The following is a 25,436-nucleotide window of genomic DNA, read 5'->3' as shown; positions in this document are numbered from 1 at the left end:
CCATTTCTTTTTATATAATATATATATATAAGAAGTGACGAAAAATAACATACCGTATGCCTTTATTCATATATATAAGAAGAAACATAAAGCCATTGAACAGTTGACTGTCATATTTGTTGAAAATTAATATAAAAATTATAATTTATTTTATTTATTAGTTTAAATTTAAATAGAATTTATCTTTTAATTAGATTTATCGTATATTTATTTTTTAAATATCATTTAATTAGTAAAAATTTATTTTTTGAGAGATTTGATTTATATTTATCTTATAAATGGTGGTAGAATATTTTTAAAAATTTTGATGTAAATTTTTTTAAAAATATTTTTAATTATTAATTTTTAAGTTAGTGAAATCAATAAAAATTTAACTTTTCTTTTGCTAAAAAAATACGTAACAATCTCTGTCTTCTGTTTCAGGTTAAAGGAAACGTAAAATGCCTCAAACTAGGTTGAATAGGAATAGGAATGCTAATATTATTAATGTTATGGAATTATTTTTATTATTAAACAAATTTAATTAATATCCATATAAAATAATATAAGAAATTAAAACTTAAATAATCTACTAATATTATTAATCTCATGAAGTTGTTTTTATTATTAAACCTATACCCTCACAAAGCAAATAAAAATAGTAATACTCCAACAAAAAGATAATTTTATTCATGTTTTCTAATTATCTTAATATCATAATATCATGAGACACAGATTTGCAGGGTAAACCTCCTGGTCACTAGAAATATGCAAACTACTTATACTTCTTCCTTGTATAGGCTGTATATATACTTTACAATACATTAACTCCTAAATATAACTAATAGACTGGTTAATATTACATACTCAAAGAAAGGAAAAAAAAGCACCACCATAATTGAACACCAAATTTAGGCTCGTATGACCGCATACTACCTCAAAGTCTACAAAACACCATTATTGGAGAGCAAGCCATCTATCTTGCTTTCAAATTCGATGAATCGTAAAATCAGCTCTATCTGCAACATATCAATTTCATGTTGCAAAAAAATATATTGTTTGCTCAACTCTCTCACTACTAATTATTTGAATTTATGTTTTAAAGACTATTAGTTTGAGTCCAGAAATTACAATGCAGTAAAATTCGATATGAGACATGACAAATGGTACAGAATACACGTTGGCTCGGTAACTCTGTGTTTGTGAATCCTCGACCTTGTAGGTCTTTAAACAGTTATTTATGTGATTTTGATAAAAAGATTAGAGATTTGAATGATAAAATTTGAAATAAATATAATTTTTGAGTTTCATATAAATATTCAAATTGCCTGTTATAAGGAACTTGAATTTTTAAGGGTCATAGGAAACTTGTTACACAATCATTTGCATATAATAAAAGTAAAATCACATAGAAATTTGATAATTATATAAGTTATGAGGCCAATTAGAGCTACTAATAAAGTAAACTAGGCATATTTGCAAGCCAAAACAATTTGGCTATTTTCCCTTATTGGCAAGAAAGCCATTAGTTGGAGGAGATTTAAAGAACTTCATTTCAGGAAAAAGATTGTAGCGATCTTTTTTACAGAGAATACATCTCTGACAACTGATGTAAAGGCCCAGAACTTAAAAGAAATAAATTTATAATTTCAATACGAAAGCGGATAATAAAGTTAAGATTTACATTTTTTATACAATAATTTAGAATGACCAATAGGGTTACAAGAATGTCCATTCTAAAAGAGAAACTGTAATTAAAAAATGAATAAATAAGTATCCTAGGACATTCTTCACTAGTACTTGAAGGGAGTTCAGGTGGTGAACTACTCACAATCCTCTTACTGATCGGGATCTTGATCTTGGTCTTCTTGATCTGAAATGGTTAATGAAAATGTGACATTACCTCAGTAAGAATATTATACTAATCATAAATGCGAAAAATTGAAGGTTAGTAAAATCAGAAAATAACTAATTGAGCCCTTATTTTTAAGTAAATACATTTAACTTCAAAGCATTTTATTCGATACATACTGTTATGTTTTCCCCAAAATCAACATTTGAAGACAAATAACTAAATAGCATTTTAATTTCATTCATAGGATCATAATTCTTCCTTTTTTTATCTACTTACTAGTACCCCTGAGGTTCCATAGGGATGTTTCCCAACGTATAAACCAAATATCCAATTTTATTCCCCTACGTATGAACCAAATATCTAATTTTATCAATTAACCAGTCATTTCCATACCCCATTCGATAATGGACATCACACATTTCATCGTCTCGATATCCCGTCCGGTATGAGGGTGAACCATATCTCCCAAACCCTTCTGATATGAGACTTCCTAGCCTCATCTAACTAAGGTAACGTTTACGACAGGGTTTCCTATGTGTTAGCTGTCCTTTCCCATGATACCCAGTAAACCTTTCACATAAAGATCTCCATAAATAAAATAAACACCAAGCGCATACCAACGTCTCATATCATATTCACTGATCAATTCAAACGGCATTTAAGCAAGTAATTTAATTTATCATAACCAATAACCGAGTAATCAGATAACTAGATAAATCATGCAGGAAGGGATCAAATGAACCAGATAATAGAGAAAACTATAAAAACTATCAGTGTTAACGTGCACAGTATAATAATAAGTAATTTAGGCAGTACATGAAAATAAACAGGAAATCAGGACAAATGTGAACTAATTGATTTCAACTCCACTAGTTAACTATAATATTTTTATAGTTTTTTAAATTTTTCACAAAACACACAATTATCGATTATTAATTCTCAATTTAGTGTAATCTAGAATAAGGTGAGAGATCCTTATTCGAATCGGTGTTTTAAAATACCGAACTGTCCACTACACCTCCCAACGAGTCCCGAAATTTCTGAATTTTTCCTATGAAAACCTAAAATACTCGTTATGTACCTAAAAATATCAAAAGAAAAACCCAAAATCGGTGTCAAAAATTCTTTTTAGCATATTTTAGGGTTCTAGTATGGCGCCACCGCTGTGCTCCAACGCCGGCTCTGCTGCCCATTACGGCAATTCACCTCGGTCTTGCCAGTTTTGACTAGTTTTGATCGGTTTTACACGTACCCTTATGGAAAAACACGTTAGAGGGTCTTAGTTGGCCGAAAATCACAGAAAAACTGAACTCACTAGTAGAGCGGTCTCCAAGTGCAACAGCTCCCCCAGTTCTCCTTCGTGGTTGGAGTTTCTTATTCGGCTAATCTGCATAAAAAAGTACGATGAACACAATGGTCAGAAAATCGCGTGAAATAGAAAACGGGAAGGGGCTCATCGGAGGGAGTTTTGAGTTTCAACCGCGACAGCTCCGCCAGGCTTTGTCTGTGATTTTTGGCTCACCCACCGTCCCACTTCTCTAGGATTTTACCTTTTTTTGGTGGGCGGTGGTGACTCCAGTGCGGTGGCAGTCGGCGATCGGCCTTCTTCTTCGACATCGGCTGGCGGCAAGGGTTTGGGTTCCTCTACGATGCGATGTTTATATACTCATCTCGTGTCGATCTGGGTCGTTCATCCGCATTGACGCGAAGCAAAGAAATTCGTCTGATCGTTGCCTATGTAGGCTGATTGCATTAGCGAATCTGGACCGTTCATTGCGATTGATTTCGTCCGTTTGATTATGCCTAAGAAGGGAACGCATCTAAACAGTTTACATGCGCGGGATCGAATCTGGACCATCGGATCATTGGGTATGCGAATAGCCTACATGGCTTCCCGCATGGCATCGACGTCAACATGCTTTGACACGCAGTGTGCTCTATTTTATAAGAGCTACTGACTGGGCTGTCCCACATAGCTGAATTTTTCTCTAAAATAGCTTTCAATTACCTTCATAACCTATTTTTCTCAAATAATTTAATAAAATTAAATTAAATTAATTTAAAAATACTTTTTAGTTATTTTTTATAAATGCCTAAATTGATCTCGTGCCAAATTTCGGGTCCGAATATTACAACTCTCAATCCTTTAAGAAAAAATTTGGTCCCTCAAATTTGTCACCCTCTCACTTAATCGAAGAGTTGGGGATATTGGGCTCTGAAGTCTGATTCTAGCTCTCATGTGACCTCTTTCTGTATGTGATTCTACTATAGGACATTGACAAATGAAATTTCTCTATTGTGAAGTACTCTATTTTTTCGGTCTACAATGCCCACTTGTACCTCCTCACATGATATGTCCTCTTAGAGTGAATGAGGTTCGTGGGACACGATGTGTGAGGGGTCTGGATTGTACTTGTTTAACATAGATATATGAAACACATTATGAACCCTGGATAGCTCTAGAGGTAATACCAGTCTGTAGGCAGTCATACCAATCCTATCTAAGATCTCAAATAGCCCAATAAACTGGGGATTTAACTTCCTCCACTTGTTAAATCTACTTATTCTCTTGAAATGGGTGACATTAAGAAACACTCAATTACCTTTCTCAAATTTTAAATCCCTCCTTCAAGTGTCCGCATAACTCTTTTGCATGCTCTGAGCTATCTAGATATTCTTTCTAATCTTAACTATCTTGCCTGTAGTCTCATTTGCAAGTTCTAAGTCGAACAATTTTCTATCACTCACCCTTAACAATAGATCAGCAACCTGCAGGGACGGCCATACAATGCCTCGTACGAGACCATGCCGATATTTATTTGGTAGTTGTTATTATAGGCGAACGCTATCAAAGATAAATGATCATCCCAATAGCTTCCAAAGTCTAGAACACAAACTTGGAGCATATTCTCCAGTGTGCAAATCGTCCTCTCTGATTGTCTATCAATTTGAGGCTGGAATGCGATACTAAAAGACAGTTTCGTTCTCATGACTTACTGAAAACTAGACTAAAACTAATAAGTAAACTTGGAGTCTCTGTCAGATACCACTATTACTAGAACTCCATGTAACCTGACTATATTTCGAATATACATTCTTGCTAACTTATCCAAGGGGTCGGTCATCTTAATAGCCAAGAAGTGAGAAGACATGGTGAGCCAATCGACAATTACCCAGATGACACCATGTTCTGAGCGTGCTTTAGGCAATCCTGTCATGAAGTCCATTGTGATATGTTTCTGCTTCCACTCCAGGATTGGGCTGAAGTAATCCGCCTGAACGTTGATACTTTGTCTTAACCTGTTGACATACCAAATATTTGGAGATAAAGTCGGCTATCTCTCTTTTTATCTTGCTCCACCAAAATCAAAGTCACATACTTTGATATATTTTAGTACTTTCAGGATGTATGTTGAACTTTGATCTATGAGTCTCTGTCATAATGTTCCTTTTCAGTTTATTGTCACCTGAAACATACACTCTATTTCGAAACCTGAGCAACCCATCAACAAAGAATCAAAATTCTGAATTTACTCCCAATTCTGCATCCTTCTTCAGAGCTGCTATAGTGGAATCGGTTAATTGATGTTCATTTATTCTCTAGATAAATTCGGTTTGGACAGTCAGGTGGACCAAACATGTAACTCTTTTCAAGTTCTAAAATCATATATATTGTGCAGCCCATATTACCCTGCATTCAGCAACTAGTAGATGAGCTAACATACCTACAATTTTTCTACTGAGCGCATCGATTACTACATTGCCTTTACCCAAATGATACAAAATATTATAATTGTAGTCTTTGAGGAGCTCTATCTAACGCCTTTGACGCATCTTGAGATCTTTTTGAGTGAATATGTGCTTTAAGCTCTTATGATCAGTGTAAATCTCAAAAGTCTCCCTATACCGATAGTGGTATCAAGTCTTCAAGGCATGAATAATGGTAATAAGTTCTAAGTTGTGAATGGGGTAATTTTTCTCATGACTCTTCAACTACCTGGACCTATAGACTATGACCTTCTCATGCTGCATTAGAACACAACTCAACCCCAAGTAGGAGGCATCACTATACATTGTATATCCACTTGTTCCACTTAGTAAAGCAAACACAGGTGTAGTAGTCAACTACTTCTTAAGTTCTGTGAAGCTCCTTTTGTAGTTATCATTCCATTCAAACTTAACATTCTTTTTTATAAGTCATGTCAAAGGAGTAGGTAGACTAGAAAATGCTTGCATAAACCTGTCATTCCCATAAAGTTACGAATTTCCTTAACCAAAGTTAATTTCTCCCAACCAAATACTACTTTAACTTTTTTGGAGTTCACTGATACGTCATCCCTTGATATGATGTGCTCTAGGAAGATAATTTACTCGAGCCAGAACCCACATTTGCTTAATTTTACATACAACATTTTCTCCCTGAGAACCTGCAAAACCTAAGTATGGTACTGAGTGTGTTCCTCTCTATTCTTTGAATAGACCAAGATATCATCGATAAACATAATGACGAACTGATATAGGAATTGTCTGAAAATCCTATTCATTAAGTCCATAAAAATAGATTGTGTGTTAATTAGTCCAAATACCATGACCAGGAACTCATAGTGTCCATGCGTAGTTCTGAAGGCTATCTTGAGAATGTCTTCTGCCATGATCTTTACCTTATGGTAACCTAAATGCAAATCTATTTTAGAAAAGACTTGGGCACCCTGCAACTAGTCAAAAAAGTCATCAATCTTAGGGAGGGGGTACTTGTTTTTGATCGTGACCTTGTTCAATCCCCTATAGTCAATACATAATCTTAACGTCTCATCTCATTTTCTTGCAAATGTGACTCCAGCACTCCAATGAGACACACTATGTCAGATGAATCCATTATCATGTAATTTATTGATCTGTTTTCTTAACTCTTCCATTTCAACATGACTCATACGGTAAGGGACAACCGAAATAGGCTAGGTGTCAGAGTGAAGATCTATGGTGAACTTAACTTTTCTATCTACTGGCAATCCGGGTAGTTCATCAGAAAATACATCTAGAAAGTTTCGAACTACTATGATCTCTTAAATGCAAATTTCTTTCTTAAGTTTGCCTAATGTAGAGAAGATAACTAAGTTAAAGTACTATGTAATAAGAAAATTTTTATGAGGAAATATTATTTAAAATTTTTATTAACTTATAAATGACTCTTTATTAGGAGGGTTGAATACAAGTTTCTTGTGGAAATAATCTACGGTGGCGTGATACGCCGTTAACCAGTTCATTTATAGAATTATATCAAAGTCCTCCATGTCAATCTCTATTAGATCCACACTCAATTTCCTATCTACTACGTTTATGATAAAAGTTTTGTATATAACCTCCCCTAGTAGTGTCCTACTCCTAGGAGTAGACACAAACAACACCAAATAAAGTTTTTAAGATAATACATTGAAGTTTGGTGCAAAAGCATGTGAGATAAACGAATGTGAAGCACCAATATTAATCAAAACATGTGCAAGGTGATTATAGATAGTGTACATACCCTGTATCACGTCTGGGTTAGCTTTAGCATCCTGCTAAGTGAGGTTGTAAGCTCTGCCCTGTATATGAGGTCTAGACTAGTTCTGATTTCGTGGGTACTCTCTTGCGTAATGTTGGACACTCTCACATATGCGGTAAGTATTATTGAGACGATAGCAGGGTTAGTCCCCATGATCCTTGTCACAGTACTGACAAGTCCTACCACGTCATATTATCGGATCTTGAGGAAGAGCTTAAGTCACTGGCCTAGGCATCTTGTTTTGCTGAACTAGTACAGTGGGTGTTGGTTTATGGTATGAAACTAAGGGTTTGGGATTTCCCACTGCTGGAGGAAAGATGCGAATGTTCCTCTTCACTAGATGTACATTGGGTAAAACAGGTGAGTAATTATTGAGCTTAAATACGTACAGTTGCTATATGATCTCAAGACGAAGGCCTCACTCGAACTTCTTTACCTTCCTGCCTTCATCCATCATGCTCTCAGGAAAAAACTAGCTCAACTCTAAAAACCTTCGGGTATACTCTAACACAGTCATATCACCTTAGACTAGGTGTGCAAACTCTATTTCCTTCAAATACCGAATGTACTATGAGAGGTATTCTGTATTGAAGGCCATCAGGAACTATTCCCAAGTGACTAGAACAGGCAAGGTGGCTTGCTTGAGCTGCCACCAGTGACCTGCCTCACCTACGAGCATGTAGGTGGCAAATACGACCTTCTGTTCATGAATCATCCTAAGAGTCGTGAAGACCTTCTTTATCTCAGCTAACCAATACTTGGTCTCTTCGAGAGAGGATGTCCCTACAAAGATAGATAAGTTTAGTCTTTTGCACCTTTCAATATAACTTGGGTCCATTATGGGTGGAACTGGGTCCTATAGAAGAGGAACCAGATTATACTATGGAGGGACTGGATGGTCCTATGGCGGTGCCGGATGATATGGTGGAGACACCAAATAGTATTGTGGCAGTGTCGGATGATATAGTAGAGGAGCAAGGTTATACCGGAGTGGCTCCAGATCTTCCCGCTACAAAGATGACTCAAATTGTGACGGCGGGGGAGGGTCAGACAGCTCCCTCCTTTCCTCCCAAGCCTGTTGGGCAGAGATGAGTCTCTCTAGCATCTCAAAGAGTCGGTCAACATCCTCTCGAAGAGAACAATCCTGAGTTGCTCGGTTTAGTAGAGACCTTCCTCTCCTCATATCTTTGTACCTATATTTCATGAGGAAGGGTTGAGCGATAGTTTGTATTTGGTGTTTTTAAATCTTTGTGTAAGGAATGGCTCTGAGGAACGCGGCTCTGATACCAACTGTAAAGGTCCAGAACTTAAAAGAAATAAATTTATAATTTAAATGCGGAAGCAGATATAAAGTTAGAGTTTACATTCCTTACACAATAATTTAGAATGTCCAATAGAGATACAAGAATATCTCTTCTAAAAGACAAATGGCAATTAAAAAAAAGAATAAATAAGCATCGTAAGACAACCTTCACTATCACTTAAAGAGAGTCTGGGTGGTGAACTACTCACAACCATCTTACTGATCAGGATCTGGATCTTGATTTTTTTTATCTAAAATTGTTAATGAAATGGTGAGTTACACTAACCCAGTAAGAATATCACATTAATCATATATACGAAAAATCGAATGTTGGTAAAATCAGAAAACAACTAATGGAGTCCTTACTTTAAATAAATACATTTGACTTCAAAAATTTTTATTCGATACATACCTTTACGTTTTTTCCAAAATCAACCAATGAGAAAAAATAACTAAATAATATTTTAACTTCATTCATAGGATCACCATTCTTTTTTTTTTTACCTGCTTATTGGTACCCCTGAGGGTCCATAGAGATATTCCCATATGTGTGAACTAAATATCTAATTTTATCAATTAACAGGTCGTCCCTATACCTCATCCTATAATGGGTGCCAAATATTCCATCGTTTCAATACCCCGTCCGGTATAAAGGTAAACCATATCTCCCAAACCCTTCCGGTATGGACTTCCCAACCCCGTTCAACTGAAGTAACGTTCACGGTAGGGTTCCCTATGTACTGGGCTTATTCGCCTTTTCCCAAGATATCTAGTAAGTCTTTCACATAAAGATCTCCATCAACAAAACAAACACTAAGTGCATGCTAACATCTCATGTCATATTCACTTATCAATTTAAACGATATTTAAGCAAACGATTTAATTTATCATAACCAATAACCGAGTAATCAGATAACTAGATAAATCGAGCAAGAAGGGACCAAATCAATCAGATTTAATTTTCGATTATCTTCTACTCAATTATCTAGTTCATTTGGTTCTTTCTTGCATGACCCAAAATTGGTATCAAAAACTATTTTCGACCAATTTTAGGATTCCAGCACGGCAACGTCGTCGTGCTTCGACGCCGTCCATGGCAACGGTTCACCTCGGTCAGGCCAGTTTTGACTGGTTTTACACATAACCCTGTGGAAAAATACGTTAGGAGGCATAGTTGGCTTAAAATCACAGAAAAAACAAACCTACCGGAAGGGGGAAGGGTCTCTGAGTGCGGCGGCTCTGCCGGTTCTCCTTCCCTGCTGGGGTTTCTTCTTCGACTAACCTGCACAGAAAAGGATGGTGAACACAATGGTCGAAAAATTGCGTGAAACGAGAAACAGAAAGGGGCTCATCAGAGGAAATTTTGGGTTTTGATTGCGGTGGCTTCGTCGGGCTTTGCCTACAGTTTTCAGCTCACTCACCGTCTCTCTTACTCCGATATGACTATAGGGAGGCTCGAAATCGAATCCTGAGCGGGTAGGAGAAAATTTTATCTTTTTTGGCGGTCGGCAGTGGCTCCGGTGCGGCACGGTCGGCGGTCGACCTTCTTCTCCAACGTCGCCTAGCGGTTAGGGTTTGGGTTCCCCTACGACACAATGTTTATATACTCACCTCGCGTCGATCTAAATCGTCCATCTGTGTCGACATGGAGCGAGGAGAGTCATCTGATTGTTGCCTATTTAGGTCAATTGCATGGGCGAATCTGAATCATTCATCGCGATTGATCTCGTTCCTCCGATCGCGCCTAAGGAAGGAACGCATCTAAGCCGTTCACACGCGCAGGATCGAATTAGTGTCGTCGGATCGCTTGGCACGAAGATTGCCCGTGTGGTCTCCTGCATGGCGCTGACGTCAGCATGCTTTGCCACGTAGCGTGCTCTGGTTCGTCGAGGCTGCTGACTGAACCGTTCCACGTTGCCGAATTTTTTTTTTATATTTTGACCCTCTATTTCTAATTTTTTTTAAAAAAAACACCATCCGAACTCAAATTTGCATCCATTTTCTTCAAAATAATTTTCAATTACGTCCCTAACCTATTTTTAAATTAATTAATTTAATAAAATTAAATTAAATTAATTTAAAAATATTTTTTAATTATTTTTATAAATGCTAAAATTGATCCCGAACTAAATTTCGAGTTCGAGTATTACAACTGATGCTGGACTCCAAGACTATGCATTCACCCATAACCAAGGACTCGACTTCACTTCCTACTTCTTTGATGATCCTAGCACACTCGTGGATGATGACCACGGGCTTTTTCACTACAAAAGTTGCATATCTCATTGTCTAATCAAAACAATTCACAAAAACTATGGCATAATTGCTACATCTTAACATTAATACATAATTGTTGAAAGTAGTAGAGAACATTTTCACCTTGAAGTGCCGAACATCGGTTCCGCATATACCAAGAGCCTTTAGATGTCTCTAACATCATGAGGGCCTATGGCAACAACACATGATTAATTAAACAACCTAAAAGAAACAGGATGCAACTACGAAGTATTAATTTTTCCCAATATTTCCAAGTCAAGTCTAGTAGAACTTGTTAAGATACAACCTAACTAATAGGAAAATTTCTTAAAATTTATACTTAATATATTAGAACTTTAAAATCCTCGTTTTGAGTCTTCCCTTTTATGTCGGTGCATATGCAATTCTAATTGCCCAATAATTTGACCAAGCACAATTAGAATTGCCCTTTGTTTGGTACACAAGCAATTCAACTTGCCTATGAGAGAGTGTTAACATTCACCCATTTTCTAATAACTCAAGCTTTTCCGAAATTTTGATTATGATTTATTATCTAACAGGATGAGTAAATACGCATCCCAACAGACAGAATTATTAAACCAATTCACAGTTACTGCAAGCACAAGCAGTAGTTAGGCAGGCTGATTTCTTATTCCCTTGCAAATCATAAGTTCTTCTTTCTTCAGTACCGAATAATTATTTGAAATTCTATGCCAGTTCTGGTCCTTTTTCTACAAGGATGCAAAGAGAAAGAAATCTTCTTTCCTTGTGATGAACCCTTGAAAGTTCCGTAACATTCCTTTTGGGATTTTTCCCAATTTTGTTGCTATTTCCATTCCACAGAAAAACAAAGGTTACGGTTTGGCCTTATCTTGCCTGGCTATTGCCACACATGGCTACCTACATGTATTTGAAAGTACCAAAAACAAGTCCACATAAAACCAAGGCTTGCAAGTCAAATCAGGCATGTGGATAACATACTAAACCGGGAAATTCTTGTTTTTTTCTCTTTCTTAGAATGTTTGAAGTGTGTGTTTGTGTGAATATACATATACAAACACATTTAAACATTAATGGGAGAATGAGATAACGAAATTTTACCAAGAGGAGGGAGAGGGTAAGGTTGAATCTTGAGGGTTTTGATCCCAAGAAGCCAAGCTGCCGTGTTCTTTTCTTCTTCTTCTTCTTCTTCTTCTTTTCGTCATCCCCATGGATCATTTCTCTTTCTCTCAACTACGTTCTGCTGTAATGTGTTTGTTTGATTTTTTTTTTCCAACTTCTTGTCTATATATATTATAATTTAAATAATTTAATAATAGTTATACAACATACTATCTCATATTTCTTTCTTCAGCACCTCATATTTACTTACTGCAAATATTTCTACTATATGTTTTGCTTTATATTCTTTTTTTCCTAAAAAGATTATTATAGGGTATGGGTTTATTTTCACCATTAAGTATTTCTTAATCATATTTTTAAATAAAAATTTATATACTTCATTAATTAGATGATATATATATTAATAATAACACAATGTCTTTAAAAAATATACATATAAATTAAATTTATAATATTTTTTGTCGTATAAAAAAAAAGAAAATACAAACTATTCAGTCAAAAAATAATAATTAAACATTTTTTAATCATAATTATTAATTTTTTTCAGATATAAATATCACTATATATATATTTTCTAATGCATAAGAAGACATTTCCATGTAAGATAAGGTTACATCATTATCATTTTATAGTTTGTATAATTCTAATATTATCTGTAATGGGAGAATGTGTGGATATTTATTGTGAAGTTGTTGGTTTAGAAACTCAGCCGAAAATAAGAGAAATCCTTTTCTTGTAATAACAAGTGCCCATTTAACCATCCATCTGTTGCTGCTATATAGCTTATATACTATATATCTGATCTTTTACGTATAGTTTTGCCATAACTTACTTGAAGCAGAGTCTTAGTACAGTCTGCAAAAGGAAAGCAAATGGGTAGAGGGAAGTCTCATGGAGATGAAGAGGAAAACATGGCTGCTTGGCTTATTGGGATCAATACCCTCAAGATCCAACCTTTCAAGCTTCCAGCTCTTGGTACTTTCACTGTTCCTTCACAGCACATATTCCTATACATATACATATATGCCCAGTACAGCTCTTTTTTTTTCTTTTCTTTTCTAGTGAGTTTGTTTGATTTAATTGAGTTTTAATGAAATTTAATGGCTTTATTCTGAATCATAAGTACTGTTGTGGATTTGTAGGACCTTATGATGCAAGAATTAGGATGAAAGCAGTTGGTATATGTGGAAGTGATGTTCACTTCCTCAAGGTAATTTCCACCCAGAGCTATTTGTTTCTGTTTCTGATTTAGTATTTTGAATTAATCTTCCCATATGAAAATTAAATTGAAGAAACTCTAAACATTTAATCTATCTTTTTTAGCTTCACTTGCTTAGACATATAGATTATAGGGCTTTCTTTGGCTTACAAATTCAAATTTGTTATAAATAAATTAATAAGTTAATCATCATTTAATTTAACAAAGGAAAGCACCAAATTTACATCTGTAATATAGCAAATCCCCCTTCTTCAATGTTTTCTTATGTTTTCTAAATTTTAAATCCTATTAGACCTTGAGACTTGCACATTTTGAAGTGAAAGAACCAATGGTGATTGGGCATGAGTGTGCTGGGATCATTGAGGAGGTTGGAAGTGAAGTTAAGCATCTGGTTTCCAATGATCGAGTAGCATTAGAACCCAGTATCAGTTGCTCGCGATGCCATATTTGCAAGGAAGGTCGATACAATCTCTGCCCCGATATGAAGTTTTTTGCAACTCCACCAGTTCATGGCTCTCTTGCCAATCAGGTTTAAATTACATTCACTAGTTTACTCTTATATTTGAGCGTATATTTTTCCAAAAATTGAAATCACCTAATTTATTATTTATATATTATGTATTAGATTAGAATTAGATGTTACTGTAAACTAAGAATAAAATGGAGCAAGTGTTATTACGATCAAAATGGAGTTGAACCTTTTATTCTACTGCTGCTTAACGTTACAATCAGGTGCTCTATTTATAGAGTTAATAACTAACATCTATCTGCTAAAAAAGAGGGATAAAGTAAACAAACATAAGATTCGGTAAAGCACTAACAAACTTCAGAATTTTACTAACAAGTCCTATAGAATAGGAACAGGTGTTATTTGACCAAGTCAAAAATAAAGTAGATAACTCCAACAATGCCTCCCTTAAACTGAATGTTTGATAAGCCTCACAGCAGAGGACCCTTTTTCAATCAGATCTCTCCAAGGTACAGACACCAAGTAGCTTCCTGAGTTTTTCAAAAACGGCCACTTTAAGAGGCTTTGTGCATATATCAGCCACTTGATCTTCGCTTCTGCAATGAACAAGACCCTTTTTGTGCATGCTTATTTCGACCACGTAAAACAGGATTTCTTGAGAGTTTAATTGTTGAACTATTGTCACAGAAAATTGTGGTGGCTCCCTCTTGCTTGAAATGAAGTTGTTCAAGAACTTTCCGTCGCAAATAGCTTGACATGCACATGAAGTTGCGGCAAAATATTCTGATTCAGTTGTTGATAAAGTAACAATTGATTGTTTTTTTGAAGACCATGAAACAGCTCCTGAACCCAATGCAAAAATATATCCTGAAGTGCTTTTACAATCATCATGATCTCCAGCCCATAGTCATTATCTGTAAAACTTATTAAATCTGATCATTTTCCCCTTTTGTAGAGCAGCCCATAGTGAGAGGTACCTTTTAAATAGCGCATGATTCTTTTAGCAGCCGTTAAATGACTTTCCTTTGGGCATTCCATATATCTATTAATAAGGCTTACAGCATGCGTTACATCTGGTCTAGTTGCCGTGAAATACATCAAACTTCCCACAATTTATTTATAGAGAGTGCTGTCTATCTTTCTATCTCCTGGATCTTTAACATGCTTGAGTCCCATTTCAGTTGGTGTGCTAGTTGGATTGCAATTCTTCATCTCATGTTGGAGAAATTTTATAGAGAGTGCTGTTTATCTTTCTACCTCCTGGATCTTTAACAAGCTTGAGTCCCATTTCAGTTGGTGTGCTAGTTGGATTGCAATTCTTCATCTGAAACCTGTCTAAAATTTCTCCATCATACTTTTTTTGTGAAATAAAAATCTCATCAGCAAATTACACCACTTCTATGCCAAGAAAGTAATGCATTAGACCCAAATCAGACATGTCAAATTCTATCATCATGGATCTCTTAAAATCTTCACATATTGAATTATCATTCCCTATGAATATGAGATCATCAACATATAATAGGACAATCAACATTTTTCCACCACCACAACACTTAACGAAAAGTGTGTTCATAAGCATATTTTTTAAATCCTTCATTTAAAAAGTAAGCTTCAATACGATTATACCAAGTACGTGGGGTTTGTTTTAATCCATAAAGCGCCTTGTTCAATTTATACACTTTATGCTCATTTCCAAGCTTAATATATCTAGGAGGTTGATCGATAAATACCTTTTCTTCCAATTTGCCATGCAAGAATGCTGATTTTACTTCCAGCTGAAAGATAGGCCATGAGTTACGAGCTGCTAATGCAATTAACAATCTGATTGTGTCATGTCTTGCTACAGAAGCAAAAACTTCTTTGTAATCAACTCCGAACTCTTGTTTGTATCCTTTAGGAACCAACTGTACCTTGTATCGGTCAACTTCACCATTCTCCTTTAGTTTTGTCTTATACAACCACTTTACGCCAATAGTTTTTTGCCCTTTTGATAGCTCCATCAATTCCCATGTATCATTCTTTTCTATGGGTTCAATTTCGGAATCACATAGCTTGTTGCCATTTTGAATCTTTTATAGCATCTTCAAAATATACAGGCGGGTCTTCTTCTAACTCATTGGGCTCTTGCTTCTTCGCTACTTTCAGCTGTTGGACTGCTTTCATTAACTGAAAGGAGTTCTCTTTCAGCAGGTTGAGTGGTTCCCAAGGCTGGTGCATTTTATTTTCGTTTTCTCCATCAAAATCAGCTGGAATTTGTTGCTTAGTGTGATTCTCTTCCCATGTCCAGAACTGATCTTCGTCAAATATTACATCACGGCTAATGACAATTTTCTTGGTGACAGGATTGTACAATTTGTATGCTTTTGAGTGTTCACTCACACCAAGAAAGATGCATTTTGCTCCTTTGTCATCAAGTTTTCTTCTTTTTTGATCTGTAACAGGAGCGTATCCTATGCAACCAAAAATTCTAAAGTGATCAACATTTGGTTTATATCCGCTCCATGCTTCTTCAGGTGTCATGTTTTGAACAGCTAAAGTAGGGCTTCTATTCAGTATATGTATACTCCAATTTACTGCTTCGGGCAAAAAAAAATTTGAGATGCCACTCTTCACCAAAATAGTCCGCACCATGTTTGGGATTGTCCGATTTTTCCTCTCTGAAATGCCATTCTGCTGCGGTGAATAGGCTGCTGTAAGTTGCCTTTGGATCCTGTGATTTTCACAAAAATTTATAAATTCTTGTGAAGTATATTCTCCACTACGATCACTGCAGATGATTTTTATAGACTTGTTTGCTTTTTTTTCTACTAACATCTTGAAACTTTTAAAAACTGAAAGTGTTTCAGATTTCTCCTCCAAAAAGTAAACCCATATTTTTTTACTAAAGTCATCAATGAAAGTTATAAAATAATATTTACTACCATTTGACGTCGGATTTATGGGTCTGCATATATTGGAGTGAATCAGCTCTAGCATGTTTTTTTCTCTCCATGACTTTCCTTGTGGAAATGGGTTACGTTATTGTTTACTAACAACAGATTCTTCACAAATTTGATGCTGAGATGAAATTTGAGGAAGACCGGTTACCATATTTTTTTGCTGCAATGTCTTTAATCCACCAAAATTTAGGTGGCCATAGCCGTAGTGCCATAACCATGTTGTATCTTTCAAGTTTGCTGAGAAACATGAATGAGTAGTGTTGTTGAGATAGAGCGGAAATAGTCGATTTGCTGACATGTTAACTTGGGCAATTAAGTCCAATTTTGCGTCTTGAATACAACAACCTCCATCTTTGATGGTAATTTCATATCCCTTCTCTTGAAGCTGACCAACACTCAATAAATTTGTCTTCAGATTTGGAACAAACAACACATTTGAGATGGTTTGAATAGAGTCTGTTTTAGTTTGAATTGTTACTGTAGAATTATTTTTAGTATTTTCTTTTTTTTTCCTGTCTTTTACAACCTGACAATATAACAAAATGGTTACTGCCAGGTTGTGCTGTTTTTTCCTTTCCACTAGAGAAGTTTGTTAGTTTTTTGTCTTTTTCTTCCTTTCTTTACCTATAAAATGTTGTTGATTATCGATGAATAAAGAGTAAGAAGAAAGAGGAGTTACTTCTTATTCTCAAATTCTTCATGGTATCAGAGCAAGGCTGATCCAAATTCTTCAGCGTCCCTCTTGCATTCAATAGGCAATGGATGAGTAGTCCCCTTCTCCGCCCGAAGTTCTTTTGGGCTCTTACCTTCTGGTGCCTAACAACTATGCTCTTGTTGATTAGGCTCCATCTTTCGTTACTGACCATCGATTAAATGGTAGTAACTATCTTCAATGGTCGTCCTCGGTGTTAATGTTCATCCGAGGGAAAGGCCAAGAAGAATATCTCATTGAAGAGCTCTCACCTCCTCCCGCGAATAATCCAAATGCTCGGATATGGAAAGTTGAGAACAATCTTGTTATGTCTTGGTTGGTGAACTCAATGACCACTGAGATTGGCAAAAAATTTCTCTTTTATAAGACTGCGCATGATATCTGGATCGCAGCTTGTAAGTTCTACTCCACTCGCGACAACACTTCCGCCATCTTCGAAATCGAAACAAGCCTTCAGGACCTATGCCAAGAAGAAGAAACAGCAACTCAATATTATAATTTTCTTACTCGAAAAAGGCAGCAACTTGATATTTTTGAGGAACATGCTTGGAGCTGCCCAGAGGATGTCAGGAGATTCCGAAGCATCGTAGAATAGAGATGAATCTTCAAGTTCCTTTTCGGACTGAACAAAAACCCCAACGAAGTAAGAGGACGCATCCTTGGAACCAAACCTCTCCCGAACATCATATAGGTGTTCTTTGAGGTGCGACGCGAAGAAAGCAGGAAGAAAGTGATGATGGGTGACTCGCAATTCAACCCTAACCCTGCTGAAAGCATATCTCTCTCACTCAAGACTGGTACTGTTCTCACAAGTCGGGTGACTAAGCGAAAGAGACGGCCATGGTGTGAATACTGTAAAAGGTCGGGACACGTTCAAGGAATATGCTGGAAGCTTCACAAGAAACCAGCTGAGAAGAAGAAAACACCATAGCAGAAAATGGAGGAAATTCATCTGGGCAATTTTGTCTCAACAGAGGAGAGATCCACTGCAGCCATTTCTATCGAAAGCTCCTTATTTAGTCCTGAACAAATCAGCCTCCTCCAAAAATTATTTTCACCCAATTTGGTTCTCAGTAATACTTTTACAACTCACAAATGTAATTTTTCTAGTTTCTTAACTTATTCCACAAAAAGGGGAATATGGATTATTAACTCAGGTACTTCCGATCATACGATTGGAGATATCTCACTATTCAAGGAATATAGTGAGTACAGAAGTAAATTCTCAATTAAAATTGCTGATACCTCTACCTCCCAGGTCAAAGGAACAAGAATAATTGCACTGACACCCAAGTTAATTTTGTACTCTGTGCTATATGTTCTAAATTTAGATTGCAATCTCCTGTCAGTAAGTAAATTATCACAGGATTTGAATTGTGTGGCTACATTTAACTTTAAATTGTGTGAATTTCAAAACTTGGACTCGAGAAAGACGATTGGCAATGCTAGTATGGATTCGGGCTTTATCTACTGCAAATTAACAACTCTTCTCTTAATAGACAAACTCATAATACAATATGTACTAATTCTGAATCTGTAAACAACTTAAATATGGAATGCCCTATCATGTTATGGTATTACCGTTTAGGACATCCTAACTTCGTGTACTTGAGAAAGCTATTTTCTACTTTATTTCGAAATGAAAATCCAACTTTCTTTCAATGTGAAGTATGTCAGCTGTCCAAACATATTCGAAATTCATTTCCCAGTTCAATTTACAAACCCACAAAATAATTTTTATTAATTCATAGTGATGTATGGGGTCCCTCTCGGGTCACTAATATTATCAGGATAAAATTGTTTGTATCTTTTGTTGATGATCACACTAGAATTACCTAGATTTTTTTCATGAAAGAAAAATCTGAAGTTGGCCAAATTTTTAAAAAATTTCACATTATGATTCAAAATCAATTTCACACCAACATCCAAATAGTGAGGTCAGACAATGGGTGTAAATACTTTGAAACCACTATGAACCAATATTTTTCTGACCACGGCATTATCTATCAAAGTTCCTGTGTCAATATTCCACAACAAAATGGTATAGCTGAATGAAAAAATATACACATTCTTGAAGTAGCCCGATCAATCATATTCATTACCCACATTCTAAAATTTTTTTAGGGAGAGGCTGTTCTCACCGTTGCATACTTGATAAACTGTATGCCCACCCGAACTCTCTCATTTTGAACACTTTATGAGTGTAAATACTTTGAAACTACTTTGAACCAATATTTTTCTGACCACGGCATTATCTATCAAAGTTCTTGTGTCAATATTCCACAACAAAATGGCATAGCTGAACGAAAAAATATACACATTCTTGAAGTAACCCGATCAATCATGTTCACTACCCACATTTCAAAATTTCTTTGGGGAGAGGCTGTTCTCACTGTTGCATACTTGATAAACCGTATGCCCTCCCGAACTCTCTCATTTTGAACACCCTATGATATCCTCTTCAGGGTCTTTCCACAATCTCATATTCTTCATACTCTTTTCTATAAAGTTTTGGATTGTTCCGCTTATGTTCATGTTCATACTCACCTTAGGGGTAAACTTGACCCACAGGCCATTAAATATGTTTTTCTTGGATATTCACCAAGTCAAAAAGGATACAAATATTTTGTCCCAAGATCCATCGTTTCTAGAACATTATAGATGTCACTTTCTTTGAAAATCAGTCCTTCTATCCCACTACTGATATTTAGGGGGAGAGTCCTAATCAGGAATATCAAGTATGGGATATAAGTATACCAGCTCTCACCTTTTCTCCCCTCACTATTCCCGAGTCCTCATCAAATTTTCCTGAAAGCAGTATCAAAGAGTTTGAACCTGAACTTATATCTACTATTATCAACAAAGAGTTATCCATATTAGGAGACACAAAACTCCAGCTAATAAAGATTCTGAACCAACTACACATTGCTATGAGTCTATTCCAGTTTCAAGCAATAAGAACACATCAGGTAATGAGCTTTCAGACACAATTTCTGATATGGTTACCACTATTGATCATGATACTGAGTTACCTATTGTTTTGCGGAAAGGAACTCGATCTTGTACTAAACACTCTATACAAGATTACATTTCATTCAGCAACTTGTCTTCAAAGTATCATGCATATGTAAGCAAACTTGATGACAACCCCACTGAACCTAAAACCATTCATGAAGCCCTTGCATTGCCAATGTGGAGAAGTGTTATTCAAGAAGAGATTAGGGCCCTTAAAAAGAACAAGACTTGGGAATTGATAGAACTTTAACCGGAAAAACATAAAGTTGGGTGCAAATGGGTATTTACTATAAAATATAATCCTAATGGAAGTGTGAATCGGTACAAAACTCGTCTAGTAGCTAAAGGCTTCACTTAGTCCTACGGGATAAACTATCAGGAAACATTCGCTCCAGTGGCTAAGCACAACACTATCTAGATATTACTCTCTTTTGCCTCTAATATTGATTGGCCTCTCTGTCAACTTGATGTAAAGAATACATTTCTCAATGGAGATTTAGAAAAAGAAGTATATATGGAAGTTTCTCCAGGCCTTGAGACCACATATGAAACTCATAAGGTATGCAAACTCAAAAAGGCACTCTATGGTCTAAAACAATCTCCGAGAGATTGGTTTGACAGATTTACCAAAGCAGTTAGACATATGGGCTATGAGCAATATCAGTCTGATCATACTTTGTTTGTCAAGAACAGTGCCTCTGGTAAGAAAGCTATCCTAATTGTTTATGTTGATGATATTATTTTAACAGGTAATAACATAGAGGAAATTCAAAAACTCAAAAGTTTTCTTGCCACAGAGTTTAAAATAAAAGATCTTGGAGCACTCAAATATTTTTTGGGAATGGAATTTGTTCGTTCTAAAAAGGGGATATCTGTGTCACAAAGGAATATGTTCTTGACCTGCTAAAAGAAACAGGGATGCTTGGGTGTAAACCAGCAGAAAATCCCATGGAAACGACTACAAAAGTTGAATTTACAAAAGGCAAGCTAGTTGATAAAGAAAGATATCAGAGACTTGTGGGCAAACTTATATATCTTACTCATACTAGACCTGACATCAGTTTTGTTGTAAGTACTGTAAGTGAATTCATGAACCAACCTACTGATGTTCATATGAATATGGTATATCGGATCTTAAGATACTTTAAGAAAACTACAGAACAAGAACTATTTTTCCAAAAAATAATGAACAGGAATATTGAAATCTACACAGATGCTGATTGGGCGGGTTCTATAATTGATAGAAGATCTCCGTCTGGGTATAGTAATTATGTTTGAGGAAACTTAGTAACTTGGCGGAGTAAAAAATAAACTGTTGTGTCACGAAGTAGCACAAAAGCTGAATTTCGGTCACTTGCTCATAGAATATGTGAGGGAATTTGGTTAAAAAGAGTTCTAATGGAAATGAAATTCTTGATTACTACTCCAATGAAAGTATGGTGCACAATAAAGTAACAATCAGCATAGTTAAAAATCCGGTATATCATGATCGAAGTAAACACGTGGAAATAGATAGGCACTTCATCAGGGAGAAGATTGAAGATCAGACCATTACAATACTCCACGTTCCTACTAATCAGCAAACTACAGATATTTTAACAAAGACAATTCCCAAAGGACTCTTCAACGAATTAACATTCAATTTAGACTTACTAAACATTTATGTAACCTAGATTGAGGGGGAGTGTAGAATTATTTTCAGTATTTTCTTTTTTTTTTATGTCTTTTACAACATGGCAATATAACAAAATGGTTACTGCCAGGTTGTGTTGTTTTTCCCTTTCACTAGGGAAGTTTGTTAACTTTTTGTCTTTTTCCTCCTTCCTTTGCCTATAAAATGTTGCTGATTATCGATGTATAAATAGTGAGAAGAAAGAGGAGTTATTTCTTATTCTCAAATTCTTCAGTTACCTTTCCTTTTCCCATCACAGAAATTTTGGAATTATTTCCAAGTTTTACATCATCTCTAAATGATTCGTGCATTTTCGAAAATGCAGATTTGTCTCCACACATGTGGTTACTGCAGCCTGTGTCTAAATACCATAAATTCATGTTCTTCATTTCCTTTCCATGACTAACCATCAACAAGGATATCTCTTCTTGTTCTTCAGCTTCTACAAAATTTGACTTCTCTCCTAGCCCTTTGGATATATTGGTTCGACATTCGGATTTGTAGTGGCCATACCTGTGACATCTATAACATTCAACATTAGATTTATCTGCTGACCTGATTGTATTAGTAGTTGAGTAATGGCCTCCTCGACTTCTTCCTCGTCCTCTACTTCTTCCTCTTCTTTGGTATTCTTGTGGTTGTCTATCTTGCTGTTGATTTCGATGATTTGCGTCATCCTTATTTCCTCTTCCTCTGCCTCTTCCTTTATTGAATGTTGAGGACCTTCCTTCAGTTGAGACTTTTAATGCTTGTTCTTCTTTTTCCTGGAAGTTTATATTCTGCTCATGAACTGTCAAAGATCCTTGTAATTCATCAATTGTCAGTTCATCAAATTTTTTGATTCTTCAATTGAACAAACAATAAAGTTAAATTTTGGGGTCATAGACCGAAGAATCTTCTCTATGACTGCAACATCATCCATCTTATCACCATGATCCGCATTTTGTTGACAATTGCCATTGTCCTTGAAAAATAGTCTGTAACAGATTCTCCTTGCTTCATTCGAAGTAATTCGAACTCCGAACGAAGCGCTTGAAGCTGCTGCCTTCTCGCTCTCGTTGATCCTTGATATTTTCTCTTCATAGAATTTCAGATTTCTTTGGAGGTGTCTTTGCAAAGAATTGTCTCCAATATTAAACGATCAATAACTTAGAAGATATAATTTTTAGCCTTGAGGTCTTTTAGCTTTAGAGCTTCCAAATCTGTTTTTTGCGTTTGAGTCAGTGAGACCCCTGCTTCTGGTTTTGTTACACCAGATGCAACAACACCCCAGTATTCTTTTGACCTTAGAAAATTTTCCATAAGCATGCTCCAATGGCCATAGTGACCATCGAAACACAGGATAGCTGGTTGCACAAAGTTTTCTGCTAAAGCCATATACTATCACAGTATATTGAAGGTTGCAGCTGCTGCAAGTTGTGGGTTCTCCTTCACTACCACTATCTTGTGTTTCACTCACTCTTACCCTCACAAGTGTTTGACTCACTTTCACTCGCAGACCAGCTCTGATACCAGTGTTAACTAAGAATAAAATGGAGCAAGTGTTATTAAGATCAAAATGGAGCTGAACCTTTTATTCTACTGCTGCTTAACGTTACAATCAGGTGCTCTAATTATAGAGTTAATAACTAACATCTATCTACTAAAAAAGAGGGATAAAGTAAACAAACATAAGACTCCGTAAAACACTAATAAACTTCAGAATTTTACTAACAAATCCTACAGAATAGGAACAGGTGTTATTTGACCAAGTAAAAAATAAAGTAGATAACTCCAACAGTTACTTAGTTAGATGTGGTGCAGATTAGCCAAACAATGATTTGGCTCTACTTGAAAAAGATTCTTTTGGATAGCTAATGATTTTCATATAATAGATTGTACATCCAGCAGACCTGTGCTTTAAATTGCCTGATAACATGAGCTTGGAGGAAGGAGCAATGTGTGAGCCACTAAGTGTTGGTGTCCATGCTTGTTATCGAGGTAATATTGGTCCGGAGACAAATGTGTTGATCATGGGAGCTGGGCCTATAGGGCTTGTTAGTATGATGGTAGCTCGTGCTTTCGGAGCGCCTAAAATAGTCCTTGTGGATATTGATGATTACCGATTATCTATTGCAAAGGACCTTGGTGCAAATGAGATTGTTAAGATCACACCAAATATGCAGGTAAATCGATATACAATTAGTTCTTTTCTTCTGATTTCGGAGAACACTAATAAAAAAAATATTATTATTAATAACAAATGACTTAAATATTTATAAAATATAATTTCATTATTTTTTTTGAATGTGAAACCAATATATTTCTAGGTACAATAAATATAATTTCACTTAGATTTTGTATTTGTAACAGGACGTAGATGAAAAAGTAGAACTAATAAAGAAAGCAATGGGAGCAAGAATAGATGTGACTTTGGATTGTGCAGGGTTTAATAAGACAATTTCAACAGCTCTTGGTGCCACTAGTTCAGGTGGCAAAGTTTGTCTTATCGGCTTAGGCCACAACGAAATGACTGTCCCTCTTACTTCTGCTGCAGCAAGGTACACTTTTTATTTTGTCTTTTTAGATTATAAGTTGTATAATACTAACGTATTATTGTTAGTAATTTTTATATAAATAATAAAAAATATTTAAAGTTTTGAAATCATATTATTTAATAACTCTTGTTAATTAAGTAGTTGGTGAAAATTTCAGGGAAGTGGATGTGATTGGCGTCTTTCGATATAAGAACACATGGCCATTATGCATTGAGTTGATAAAAAGTGGTAAGGTTGACGTGAAGCCGCTCATAACTCATCGGTTTGGGTTTTCGCAGGAGGAGGTAGAAGAAGCTTTTGAAACCAGTGCTTGTGGCAGTCACGCCATTAAGGTTATGTTCAACATGTAACCCCTACAAAAACTATTTTAACTTGTAATTTGGGAGATGAAGAGAAAGAAATATGTAACTAAGTGAATTTATGTAGATAACCAATCAACCTTAGCTAGTTGAGTTTAAAAGGAAGTGTGAATGTATGTTGACAGTCTATTGTGAAATAAGTTTTCATTTTCTTTTTTCCTGGTCCATTTCTAAGACTGTAACTCTAATTTCGTCCCATTAGTTATAGTCTCTTGTTGGGCTTTGAGTTCGAATTTACCTGCCTAGGCTTGGATTTAATAGCTAAGGGCTTTTTTAGTTTTGAAGTCTTGCTCTGTCTCTTGGCCAGCTGTTTCTTCTCCCTCATTTGCACCGGTTGGGAAACTCTATAAATCACCATCACAGGCTCATTTTTCTAGAGATTTATATAGGTGTCCAACTCTGGTGCTTCAGTTTCCATGTCCTTTATCTCTGCAGTTTCCATATCATTTTTGTT

At 35.7% G+C, this 25,436-nt stretch overlaps 1 protein-coding gene and 1 long non-coding RNA gene across 2 annotated transcripts; one reads left to right on the top strand and one right to left on the bottom strand.

Moving 5' to 3' along the window:
- Positions 1–1,605: 1,605 nt before the first annotated feature.
- On the bottom strand, positions 1,606–12,396 carry LOC110822959 (uncharacterized). The gene is made up of 3 exons (XR_015816432.1): positions 12,037–12,396; positions 11,059–11,125; positions 1,606–1,852 (listed from the first exon to the last, which is right to left on the bottom strand). It is a non-coding gene; the product is annotated as an uncharacterized LOC110822959 (long non-coding RNA).
- Positions 12,397–12,727: 331 nt separating this feature from the next.
- On the top strand, positions 12,728–25,139 carry LOC110822973 (sorbitol dehydrogenase-like). Its single transcript, XM_022053207.2, has 6 exons — positions 12,728–13,032; positions 13,200–13,267; positions 13,569–13,805; positions 23,961–24,251; positions 24,439–24,626; positions 24,781–25,139. The coding sequence occupies exons 1-6, from the start codon at positions 12,930–12,932 to the stop codon at positions 24,971–24,973; spliced, it is 1,080 nt and encodes a 359-aa protein (XP_021908899.2). The 5' UTR covers positions 12,728–12,929; the 3' UTR covers positions 24,974–25,139.
- Positions 25,140–25,436: the final 297 nt, after the last annotated feature.

Source organism: Carica papaya, chromosome 9 (assembly GCF_054855325.1).
Source record: "Carica papaya isolate Zhongbai chromosome 9, ASM5485532v1, whole genome shotgun sequence".
Lineage (NCBI taxonomy): Eukaryota > Viridiplantae > Streptophyta > Magnoliopsida > Brassicales > Caricaceae > Carica > Carica papaya.
Note: the sequence above shows the minus strand (reverse complement) of the source record. Positions and strands in the feature narration are given on the sequence as shown.

Bases quoted from the DNA above. Each gene is read 5' to 3' on its own strand.
- LOC110822973 (XM_022053207.2), top strand. From the start codon at position 12,930: ATGGGTAGAGGGAAGTCTCATGGAGATGAAGAGGAAAACATGGCTGCT. The intron at 13,033-13,199 runs GTACTTTCACTG...GTGGATTTGTAG, and splicing joins TTTCAAGCTTCCAGCTCTTG to GACCTTATGATGCAAGAATT. The intron at 24,627-24,780 runs GTACACTTTTTA...TGAAAATTTCAG, and splicing joins CTTACTTCTGCTGCAGCAAG to GGAAGTGGATGTGATTGGCG.